At 47.0% G+C, this 12,314-nt stretch overlaps 1 protein-coding gene across 5 annotated transcripts in view; it reads right to left on the minus strand.

Annotated features, from left to right (window-relative positions):
- Nucleotides 1-1,383: 1,383 nt before the first annotated feature.
- LOC124090041 (potassium voltage-gated channel subfamily C member 1-like) overlaps nt 1,384-12,314 on the minus strand; it is a 38,310-nt gene continuing 27,379 nt past the window's right edge. For 3 of the 5 annotated variants that reach the window (XM_046440396.2, XM_058578174.1, XM_058578192.1), the window contains 4 exons: nt 5,356-5,673; nt 4,954-5,108; nt 3,807-4,340; nt 1,384-3,575 (listed from right to left, as the gene is read on the minus strand). In XM_046440396.2, coding sequence (XP_046296352.1) covers nt 2,745-3,575; nt 3,807-4,340; nt 4,954-5,108; nt 5,356-5,491 — 1,656 coding nt within the window. In that variant the 5' untranslated portion in view covers nt 5,492-5,673 and the 3' untranslated portion in view covers nt 1,384-2,744. The remainder of the gene's footprint in view (nt 3,576-3,806; nt 4,341-4,953; nt 5,109-5,355; nt 5,674-12,314) is intronic. The other 2 variants (XM_046440397.2, XM_046440399.2) reach the window with 1 other exon arrangement.

The raw sequence follows: 12,314 nt of genomic DNA on the forward strand, positions 1-12,314 counted from the left end.
CTGGGACATTCTCAGTATTCAGAAAAGGCCTTAAGTTCTAGGGGATTTGAGGGCATTATGTGCTGGAGGCTCAGGATGGATTCAGATATAGAGTTCTGTCATAGAAACAAGCACTAACTAAGCTTTTCATCGCTGTCATTCTATAGTGTTTCGTAATAGAAGTACCAGGCAGGCCATGAATCTTTGTGCTGTCCTCTCCCTTCCCTTTTAGTTAATGTCTTGACTGTCCAGGCAAGATGCAAGGGGGAAAATAACAGGAAATAGTCTTTCTTCCTGTGTGGCAGGGTGATTGCAACTCTGCTCCTGACTCGGTATATAAACCATGTCAGTATATAAACCCAGCTTCTCTGTGAGCCTCAGCCCCCCCACCCCAATTAGGAGGGGATTGGTCTTGATGAGATTCCAGGTTTTTCCCTGGAATCTACCTGACATTCTACATGATTCTTTTTATAGTGTGCCATGGCATTTAATGCTCTTCTCTCCCTACTTTAACATCCCACTTTTCTCACTCAAGCCGTCAAGATTCTGTGCAACATCCTAGCCTCAATTCCATCCCTTCATCCACCACCACCATTTCCACTACTTGAAACAGGGTGCAGCCTTGCTTAATTTTATTGCAAATTCTAATCATTCAACTATGACGCTAGTGAGTTAATAAAGATTGATGCATAATTTCTCTGAGGTCACAGAACTCCCAGCTCTGTCACTTTTTCCCTTGGGGAAAAATCACCTCAATATCTAGACTTTATTTTTCCCTATCTGTACCTTAAGGGTAGTGGACTAGAACAGTCGCTGAAAGCTGCAAATTGCTCCAGCATCTTCTACTTCCAGGCAGTAAGAATATAAATATTGTCTTTGATGTTTTTCCATGATTCTGGTTCTCTTTCAGTGCTCCTAATATGGAAACCCTTCCCCTAACAACCTCCCACCTTGTATAAGTACCCAGGGTTTCTAGAAGCATTCCCTAAAGAAGATATCCAAGCTTCTATTCCTCAACTCCTGGACCTGTTTTCTTCCCTTCCCCAACCTGTTCCTAATACAAACAAAAAGTTTTTCCTCTCCCAGTCAAGGTATCTGTGACTAATAACAGTTTATTGTAAGGACCAGACACATGGAAGACAGCAAACCGATCTTTTTAAAAATATTTTTTAGTTGTTGATAGACCTTTATTATATTTATTTATTTTATTTAGTGCTGAGGATTGAACCCAGTGCCTCACAAATGCTAGGTAAGTGCTCTACCACTGAGCTACAGCCTCAGCCCAGCAAACTGCTTTTTACCCTATCAAATAATTTGCCTAAATGTTCTTGTCATTTATTGTACCAATCCACCCCTGCTGATACCCGCATGCCTCCCCCAGAAAAAGCACAGACAACCATGGAATAGAGATATCAAAGGATATTTTATTTAAAAGTTTTGTAAACAGAATTATGCTCACAGCTTCAGCAACAGTGAGGGCTCAATTCAACCTCCCGGCTCTGCCTAGTTGCCTGGGTTACTTGTTCAGACAACCCAGTGGCTTGATTTGAAGTTAGACCTGAGTAGGTCCCTTCTGTCTCTCCTGGAAGCCAGTTCCAAGAGAGGTGCATGGTGGGGAACACCATGGGAAAGCCAGGAGGGAAGAGCATACAGGTAGTAAAAAAAAAAAAAAAAAAGAAGAGGAAGAGGTTGGAAGGTGGGAATATTCAATAGCAGCGAGGATTGGAGGTAGACCCGTTGTGGGTACTGAAAAGTATTTGGAAGAAAAAAAAAGAATTGTAAAGGAGTAAAATTAAAAAAAAAAAGAAAAAAATATGGAAGAGGAAATTGTTTGTGTACTCTTGTCCACAATCCCAGTTTCCTCATTCCTGTCCAAACAATATGCAATGATAACATTTTATGTCTATTAGTGACTACATACTGTTATCATGACTGAGATACTGTGGTTAATATTGACTAATATATTTTGATTAATGATGGCTAATACTAAATCTAAAATATTATGAAAAAAATCAAAGATGGGGAGAAGAGGGGATGAGGCAGAATTGGGCAAGGATATAATGGGATGAGGAGGTCATGGACTTAAGAGTGCTTCGGGTTCAGACGTGGCTGACCTGCATCTGATTGGAGTCTCTGAGACTCTTCAAAGGCCTCCTTCTGCCTCTAAGGAACATTTGTCCCAGGAGCAGTACGGAGAGAGAGAGCAATGCTACAATCTGGCTATTTCTGGGCACTGAAAGTACAAATTGTCATCAATACCCATAACCAGTTGCTGTCAGATATTCACAGACAATTATCATTGATACCCACAGCCAATCACCATTGACATGGGCAACCAATCTTGATATACTATGGCTACCATCATGCAAAAGTCTCCCATCTAGACTAGGGTCCAGTTGGGCAGAAAGGGATGAGTGAATGTGAAGGGAGATCTAGTTGAGAGGGGGATATAGCACCAATCCAGGAAGAACTACACTCTATCCTTCCTGGTCATTCTGGTATTCAGAGAAGGGCCTAGGGTGGGGCAGGGGAATGTAAGAACTAACTAGCCTTGTCCCTAAGCTCCTTCTTCCCTTGATGAGGATGAGGAGTCTGACCTATAGGTGATATTTATCTGATCCTGACTAGCAGGAATTGTCATGACCTGGGGCTGCTCCTGAAGGATTCTTTGCCAAATCCAAAGCCGGAAATCCTAATCTGTAACCAAAAACTGGCAAGAGGAAGTACAGGAAGGTGGGCTCCACCCCTCTTGACCAGTGGGCCTATTATAGGATCCCACTGGGCCTTAGTTTCTGGCGAGCCAGGGCTACAGCATAATAGCGCTGGAAGCGGACCAGGAGCACAGGCACCAGCAAGACACCAGTGCACATGCCCACGGTGGCTGTGACAGCAGCAGTGAGCTGGCCCATAGCAGAGAGTGGGTAGATGTCTCCATAGCCGACAGTGGTGAGAGTTATAACAGTCCACCAGAGACAGGTAAAGATGTCTCCAAAGTGGAGCTCACTCTGTCCTGGGGTTGACATGCCCAAAAGCTCCCCATAGAGGAAGAGTGAGCCAAAGAATAAGATTTCAGCCACCCAAATCAGGAGAAAGGCACACACCTCTTTCCAGGAGGAATGGAGAGTATGAACCAGGACTCTCAGGGCCAGGGACTTTTCAAGAAAACCCAGGAGACGAACCAGCTTGAGGACATAGAGAGAACGAATGGCCCCAAGGGTGAGGCTAAGGCGAGGCTGCCGTTCAGCCTTGTCACCCACCACTAATTCCACCAGCACAGGGAACAAACAGAAGATGTCAGCCAGGTTGAGGGGGCTACACAGGAAGCGCACCTTATCAGGGCAGGAAATGGCTCGTGCAAAAAGCTCAGTTCCAAACCAAAGGGCACAGAGTAATTCCAGGTAGAGCAGGTGGGGGGCACGGCGATAAACAAGACCATTGTTTTGCTGCTGCTGCTGCTGCTGCTGGTTTCCTCCCACCCCTGCCCCATGTCCCATAGGAGTGAAGTTGGCAGAGAAGTAATCCAGCTGAACCTCTGTCTCCTGGAAGAAGATGACCAGGGCACACACAGCAAAGAGTGTGGAGATCAGGGAAAGGCACTGGGAAAAAAAGATGAATGTCAGAAACCTCATTTACCAGTCATCCCCACTTCCCTACCGACATTTCCACCCTTTTCCCCCTCCATTTTAAGGAAACCCCCTCAAGTTTTCCTGGGGGGGTTATAGATTTGGGCCCATGCCAAGTGCATAGTTATTGTGGCAACTTGGCAGGGCCAGGCCCTTCATAGATAAAAGTGTATAACAAGGTGCTACACATTGTTAATGAGTTACCTTCGCTCCTAGGGAAGACTGGGGTTGATCAAGAAGCACCCAGAGCCATGGCTTCCAAGCATTCCGCAGTCCCTGGCCTTCCATGGGGTTCAGCAGAAGACGTTCATCTAGGTGGGCGTTCTCACAGGCCTCCCAGGAGAGGAAGTCCTGGGTCCGGGTCTCCCTGCCACTTAGCTTGAGCCAGCAGCAAGGTGCCAAAGGCGCTTCCGCCAGGCCCCAATAAGCCAGCTCCTCCTCTAGGACATCCCGACAAACGTCATTGGGGCAGTGCAGCTGCCTAGTACGGTAGTAGCCCAGCACATAGCTAAAGAGCTCAGGATTACGGTCAAAGAAAAACTCTCGGACGGGTGGACCCTGAGCAGCCGGACTGCCAGGCGGGGGTGGCTCGGTCAGCTTGTAGAGGCGGGTGCCTGGGAAGGCCCGCACGGTGCTGATGTAGGTCTCGTGGCGCATGCCCCCCACGTTCAGGATCAGTTTATCATCCAAGCCCTCCATGGCAAACCGTGAGCCTGCTTCTCGGCTGGCTCGGATCCGCTGGCAAGAGGAGGGATGACAGGGGTTAGGACAGGGTCCTCCTGCCTTCCTCTCCCTTCCTTGGCTTGGCCAGGGCAGGGAGGGGGCTGAGGGCCACAAAAGTGATGTGGCAGCCCAGGGACCCACGAGAGGCTGCCCAAGATCCTCCTGGGTCTTCAGGAAACAGGAGGACAGCAAACTCTCAGGTGTAGTCACAGTGACTAGCCAGAGTCTCTCCTGGGCCTAGCAGTTCCAGGAGAAAAACCAGCCTAGCCTGGAAACAGATGTCAGTCAGGGGTCTTGGGAGACTCCTGGTGGCTCTGAGAGAACAATTGTGCCACCGTATACAGCAGGGTAAGTCACAGACAGGCAATTGCAGACTAACCGATCAAGATAGGGATAGGGGCTTCTCTTAATCCTCTAAAGTCACCTTGAAAATTAGGGAGTGGGTAGGGTGAGATGGGGTTGGTTGGAGAAGTGAATAAAAAGAGAAGCCACAAAGGGAGGCTAAGTACCAGGAATGAGGAATGAAGATGGAGGTGGCAGGGGAAGCTGGAGGGCCTTAGAGATCCCTAGGTCTCCACAGGGAGTAGGAAGTGCCTGACTTGAGGAACTGGCTGGGGGGCCGGCAGACCTGACAGCGATGGTTTTTGACTCCAACTCCCCTGGTGCCCAATGCCGGGCACTCTTCAGCAGCAGCACCAGCAGCCTCCGCAGCAGCAGCAGCAGCCTCTGCAGGTCTCTCTACTGGGCGCCCTAAAATTGCTTTGGGCTTAATGAGTTCCTTGCCTGGGAAGAGAGAGGGAAAAAAACAGAGTGGAGGGGTGGAGGAGAGAGAGAGGGCAAAAGGAGCACAGAAGGGCAAACCAGGAGTTGTCAAAACACCTACTCAGACCAACATTTCAGTGTCCCCGAACCCTGACAGACAGCCTGCCTGTCTCCCATGTTTGTCCCTGAGGGCAAAAAAAGGAGCACAGGAAGACACCCCCAGCCAAGAAACCCTACTCCCTCACCCAGCCAGTCCCTGCTCACTCACTTGGTTGTTTTGCGTGGTCCACGAACACTGGCAGAGAAGGGACCAGCAGCTGGCTGGGTGGTGGGGCTGGAGGCAGTTGGGCGGGTGGTGTGTCCGGCGTTGCCGCCGCCTCTGGAGTTTCTGGCTGCTCCTGCATGGAGAAATCTCAGGCCCTGGGACCAGGGTGTGCTCATGGAAGAGCTGGTGAGAAGTTGGGGCTTTCCAGGAGCCTCTTGTTCCTGCTGTGGCCAGAGGAGCAAGTGCTGAGATTCAACGACGGGATCTAGGGCTATATGTGCCTCCGCCTGCTTGCTTAGGGAGGCCGTCCTGGCCCCCAGCCTGCAGGGAATCAGAAAAGCGACCCTGGCCAACTCTGCTGCTCCTCCTTCCTCCCCGGCTCAGTTCCAGCCCAGAGAAGAGGGAGGGGAGGAGGCAGCTGTAGGAAAAACAGGAAGTTAGGTGGTCAGGCTCCAGCCAAGAGGCCACCTCACAAGCCCAGCTAATATTTAGAACAACATTCTCCCCCGCCCCAACCCCACCTCCACCCAGCCTCGCTGTAATTCCCCACCCTCCCCCCCCAGCTCCACTATAGACCCCCATCAGAAACCTGAAAAGGAGGAAAGAGTGTTGGGGGAAGGGGGAGTGAGGCCCAGGGAGGCCAGATGTGCTCCTGGCTGCATCCAGCTGTTTCTGCCCACTCATTTTTCTTCCCTTTGCTCCAGAGGCCCTGGTGCCAAGGATGGGGGTAGGGATGGAAGAAGAGGAAGGTTAGAGGAACAAGAGAGAAGCCTCCTTGTCCCAAACCCCTTTGAGGGGACACAAACCACATCCCCTCCTCTTGCTGTCCTGCCTCACCCCTGCCTCCTGGACCCCTCCCCAGGATTGAGTCAGTTTCATATTTTGCTACAGAGAGTTTGCCAATGGAGCACCCAGATGATTCTAAATTCCAAGATAGCTCCTACCTCCACCCCCTGGCCCAGCCCCCATGCCTCTCCAGAAATTTCTATGAGGAATGAAGATTTCTACCACAAAACAATACCCTCCTCTCTTCTTCCTTTTCAGCCCATTCCCTCAGAGTCAGGCCCCAGATGGACTGAGAGTTTTTAGACATGCAATCAGGCTCTTGTCTCTTCCTTCTTGGTCACTGCCTTGCTGTGGAGCTGGTGGAAGAGTATGGTCCCCTTAGTGGACTTTATGGCTAGAATGGAGAAAGGGGTAGTGGTACCAGGGGCCTCTGAGTTTTGCTGTGACAAGCTTTGGCTCTAGAGTTAAGTTCTTAAGTCAGTTAAGAAAGGCAGACAATAACTTGGGCAATTTGCACTTTCAGAGTGGAGAAGGTAGAGGCAGCAATTTTCTCTGTCACCCCTGTAAGCCCCCTTCTCTCCATACATCCTGCCCATCCTCTTCTCCAGTCCATTTTTGCTTCTTGATTCTCTAAATCTGCCAGCCTCTTTCATGCCTGGTACTTTTGTACACAGTGTCTCTGTCTTCAAGACAGTGTCTCATCTCCTGCAGCTGCTAAAAACTGCATTTTCTTCCATATCCATCTTATTGTCAACTATTTTGGGTAACTTTCCTTGATTCATTGCCTCTAAGACAGGTTCCTGTCTTCTGCGTATTCTTTCTCTCTCTCCTAGGAATTGAACCCAGGGGTTCATTACCACTGAGCTACATCCCCAGTTCCTTTTGTTTTAAAATTTTGAGATAAGGTCTTGCTACATTGCTGAAGCTAGCCTTGAATAGTGATTCTCTGGCCTCAGCCTCCAAAGTGGCTAGGACTACCTGAATTTGCCACTGCTCCTGGCCCTCTGCTTTCTCACAACATGCTTTCTTTTTCTTTTTTTCTTAGAACACTTTTCATACTAGAATATTATTATGTATGTGTACATTATATTAGTTTTCTAACTGTTGCTGTTACAAATTGTCACAAACAGCTGGGTGTGGTGACACATGCTTATAATCCCAGCTACTCATGATGCAGAAGGATCATAAGTTTGAGGCCAGTCCTGGCAATATAGTGACACCCTGTCTCAATAAAAAAGGCTGGGGATATATAGCTCAGTGGTAGAGCACTTGTCTGGCACATGAGAGGTCCTGTATTCAATCCCCCCAAAAACCAACCAACCAACAAACAAAAAATAAGCCACACCATTAGTTGCTGAAAATAACATGAATTTACTCATTTATTTATTTTTTGGGGTCCTTAGACATCTAACACAGGTCTCACTGGACTAAAATCAAGTTGTTGGTAAGGTTATATTCTTTTCTGGAGGCTCTATAGAGGGTCTAGGATAAAAAGCTCTTTCTTGGCCTTTTCCAGCTTCTACAGGCGGCTTGCATCATTTGGCTTGTGGCCCCTTCCCGTATTTTTAAAATTATTTTTTACTTGTAGGTGGACCCAACATCTTTATTTTCTTTTTATGTGGTGTTGAGGATCGAACCCAGTGCCTCACACGTGCCAGGCAAGCACTCTACCTCTGAGCCAGAACCACAGCCCCACATTTCTGTATTTTAAAAGTCAGCAACATAAGGGTAAATCCTTGTTACACCTCTGATTGCCATTCCTGCTGCCTTCTCCCAATTCTTAGGACTCATGATGATTTTGAATCTACCTGGATAATTAAGGATCATTTTGTATTTTATGGTCATCTGATTAGCAGCCTTAATTCCATCTGAAATGTTTATTTCACTTTTCCATGGAATATAGTATACCCATAACTCATGGAGCTTAAGAATGTGACCATCTTTGTGGGAGAATTATTCTGTATAGTACACCCATCTTAACTGTGAGTTCCCAAAGGGTGGAACAAGGTACAACCTCCCTCACTACATTCCTTCCTCCAGCAGTGTGCTTGACATTAAGTGGGCACTCATCAGCTATTGAAGAAACATATTCTAATCTTTCATGGTTTCAGAACTCCTGAACTTCTCAGAACACAGACTTCTTCTTTCCTTAAGTCTAACATAAATCCCACCTAGTTTATTATCCTAATAGCATAGATACTAGCTCCTGTGATGCCTCAGGCCTTTCGCTATTTGTCCCTGGTTGATAAGGTCTAACTGGGAAACAAACTAGAGATGGAGTCCTGCAAATGTAGTCACTGAATGGGAAGTTTGCCAGGTCTCCCAGGATGGCTTTCCCTTCCTTAAAACAGGGCCTCTTCCTGTTCCTTATAGGTCAGGTCTTCTAACCATCTGAGTTTCAGAAGAAGAGTAGGAGAGTGGAATACATGCTACAGGAAGAGTACTTTCCCTCGTGGTACCCTTCCAGGCTCTCACTTCTTTTGATGTGTGCCATGTTTCCAATCAGGCTTGCCTGCCCCATTCAGTTTAATTTTTTTTGTACCTTTGTGTATGCATGAGGGAATAGGTCTTGCCTTCCCTAAGGACTGAAACTGTGCACATCTTGGAAGCCTGTCCTTTACACTCTGAAAATAGCTAGGCATGTGAAAAGGGCTCCATAAACTCAGAATCTGGCCCCAAACCATTTTTGCAAACTCTTCTTCCATTCCATCCATGCACCTCAGACTAGTCCCTATTTTCCCCAAACAACATAAATATACCTATCTCCCATCTTCCAGAATATCTGCCTTTCCCTCTCCCTCCTTATCTTCCTCTGTCTAACCCCTCCCTCATAGACATCTGTTCATCTTTTAAAACTCAAGTTAAAATGGTTCCTTCTCTGTGAAATCTTCCTTATCTGGTCAGAATTTATCCCTCCTTCCTCCCCACATCCAGCAGTTTGTGTTTCTCTTTAGTAGAGGCTCCATTCTCTCTTGTGTTCTGGTTGTTTGTTTACTTATCTACTTCCCCACTGGCTGGTAAACACTTTGGGGGTTTATTCGCCTTAGTGTCCCACCCAACATCCACTCCACTCCCACCTATACCCCAACTTCACTTCCATCACACAGTGCCTGGCACCAAGTTTGTGGTCAGTTAGTGTTTACTCAGCAAATGAATGGCACCCTCATCTTTTTCTTGGCACCATGGGAGGCTCAGGAGAAATCCAGGTTCGTGTGTTGCCAAGCCCTCCTGCTTCCCTGATGCCCTTCCTCATCTTAGCTCTACACATACCCTGGCCTTTGTGCTTTTTTCTGTACTCACCCTGTGTGGCCCCAAGGCACAAAATTGCATAATTCAATGACCACTGGGAGTATACTCACATACTTGCAGAATTATGAAGCTGGAAGGGACTTGAGTGACCCTCATCTGCCTCCTATTTCACAAAATGAGAAACCGAGGCTCATAAAAGGTACAGGATTTGCCCAAACACCCTCATCCAATTGTTAACCAAGTCAGAACCAGATCCCTGAAAAGTTTGCATGTTTTTAAATTGAATTTGCTTTGCACACAGCCATTAACTGTACATAGAAAAGTGGGTAAATGGTGCCACACAGTGGCTAAGAGGCTTAGTTTCACCTAATAGTCCTATTCCTCGAAAGTGGAATTCCCAGCCACACCCTGTTCTCCCTTTTCCCCTGAAGGATGAGGGGACATGGGAGTTACCTTCTGGGATAACCCACCGGATATGCACATGGTTCCAGTTTCTGCAGGAAAGAAACAGGATCCACTCATGATCACTATGTCTTTACCAATAAGGGTTGGGAGTAGGATAGCACTCAGCTTAGAAGTCAGAGAGTTGGGCTTCCTTTTTTTTCTGTTTTCTTTTTTTCATACTGGGATTGAACCCAGGGGCATTTTACCACTGAGATATATCTCAGCCCTTTTTATTTTTTTTTATTTTGAGATGGAGCTCACTAAGCTGCTGAGGCTGGCATTGAACTTGTGATCCTCCTGCCTCAGCCTCCCAAGTTGCTGGGATTACAGATATGTGCCACTCCATAAAAGGGACTTGGAAGAGGGGACCTAGACCTTTCTTCCCTGAACCAGCTTAGAAATCTGTCCTTTGAGTCTTTAATGTTAGGTTGGCTGCTTTTTTGAATATTTCCTTGCCACATCCAGGCTGCTAAGAAGTGCCTTCACATTCTGGCATAGGCTTTTCTCCCCAGAATATGCAGATCCAAAGACCAAAGGATCAGGGATAGAGAGGTGGACTACCTCAGGTTCTTATAATGGGAATATTAACATGCTAGTTTGGAGATTCAGAAGCTGAGTATTTTCCTCTTTGCACAGAGAACTGCACTCTAGTTGACCCTCAAGCCTTCCTGGTCCAGATCCTAGCAGGATCTTCTATATTGTACATCAGAGGAAAGAGAGGTTTAGTCTCAGGCAGAAGAGGGAAAGGAGGACAGGTTTTGTCATCTGCCAAGATCTGACAGCATGCTTCATCTGGGAATGGAGATTCTTGGAAGTTTAGGAGAAAACAAGAAGCTCCCTAGGGCCAAATGTAGGCCAGGGCCACCTGCTTGGCCCCTCGAATGAGCCGTTGTACTTGACCCACAGTTGGCCTGTGGCTGAATGCCTGGATGGAAGGAAAGAGGGGGGAGGAGTTGGGCTGCCAGGAAAATGAGGCCTGGCCCTAGCCAGGTTCCGGAATGAAATTGGGGGCAGATGACTGAAAATCAGGCAGAGGCCCAACAACAAATCAGGCAAGAGTCCTGGGGTAAATGAATCTTTCTTCATTCCTCTCCCATCTGGGTTGTGAGTTCCAGGAATCTGTCCAAAGGATGGGGCCTTGAGTGAGCTGGTTGCTGGCAGGCTGGAGAGGGAGGGGTACTTAGAAAGCTGGGTGAGGGGGAGCAAAAGATGATTGTGGATGGAAAATAGAAAGCATCGGTGGGGGGGCAGTAAAAGAGGTTTAGGCAGGGGGCCGAAGAATATTTTGTGGGCTTGGGTAGAATTTATGCAGCCAACTGATGTGTAAGTGAAATGATCTTGAAAATCAATTTCCTGGTTGGCTAGGAACTCCTAGGAATAAAGTAAGACACCCTTCCCCACGCCAAGGACTCAGACCACAAGTTCCTCTTTCATCCATTTTCCTCCATAGGCCCAGAGCACATGATGCCATTGAGGATGCTGGTTCTGGAGGTGAAACGGTTCTACCTCTTATCATCTAAGCCATTTATATACACAGAGATTCCATATAGTACATCAATCAGCTACTTTCAACGTCTAACACTCAATTAGAACACAGGGGCAATCTGGCCATGACAGGTTTCCACCTGGATGGCCATCTAACTGGTACTTCATAGCTCTGTGAGGTTGGTAGGACATTTTACAAATGAAGAAAATGAGGCTCAGAGAGATGAAGTTAATTAACTCAGAATCTCAGTGCTAGAGGGATCACAGATCATTGTAGTCAACAATGTTCAACTCCCTACTCCTTCCACTCCATAGTTCCCATTTTCAGTGAGGGGTAGCAGTATATAAATTCCTGCCACAACCTGGAAATCACCAAAAATTTCAAAGCCTATTAGGTATGGGGCATTAACTAGAGACATAGGGTTTAGGCTGAGTTTAGAGAAGAGCTGACATTTGGGGTATTTACTATTCCCCAATTTGGGGTTCTTACATAGTTCTATCTTATTTGTATCAGACATTTTTTATATTATAACAAAATCAAGAATCAAGCGGAAGAGAGAAAACACTTTTGAGCATAGGGAATAAATAACACACCATGGAAAGTTAAAAATAAATCTTTATTATAAAAGCATAAGGGCCAAGGTGAGGATCAGGGAGATGGGTAGAGCTGAGGTGGGAGGGAAAGGGGAAGCCTAGCCAACTTAATGGAACCCAGAAGACTTAAAGAATATCCAGCTAGGCTGGACTTAGGATTTGGGGTGCTGGTAACAGGCAGCAGCACTGGGGTCTTATCCCAATTTTGAGTACTGCTCCATTAGGGTAGCTTTGTTCAGACTATCCATGTTAGTGGTTCCCACATTGCGGATAAACTTGTCATTCTTTGCCAGAATGGTAAAAACTGAAATAAAAGAGAGGAATCCAGATCCCTTCCAGCTTGAGCAGCACTTTTGGAGTTGGGGGAAGGGAAAGAGGATTGTCCAGAACCAGAGAACTTAGCC

The sequence above is a fragment of the Marmota monax genome, unplaced genomic scaffold (genome assembly GCF_021218885.2).
Source record: "Marmota monax isolate L192 unplaced genomic scaffold, Marmota_monax_Labrador192_F-V1.1 WCK01_AAM20220418_F8-fsc00134, whole genome shotgun sequence".
Lineage (NCBI taxonomy): Eukaryota > Metazoa > Chordata > Mammalia > Rodentia > Sciuridae > Marmota > Marmota monax.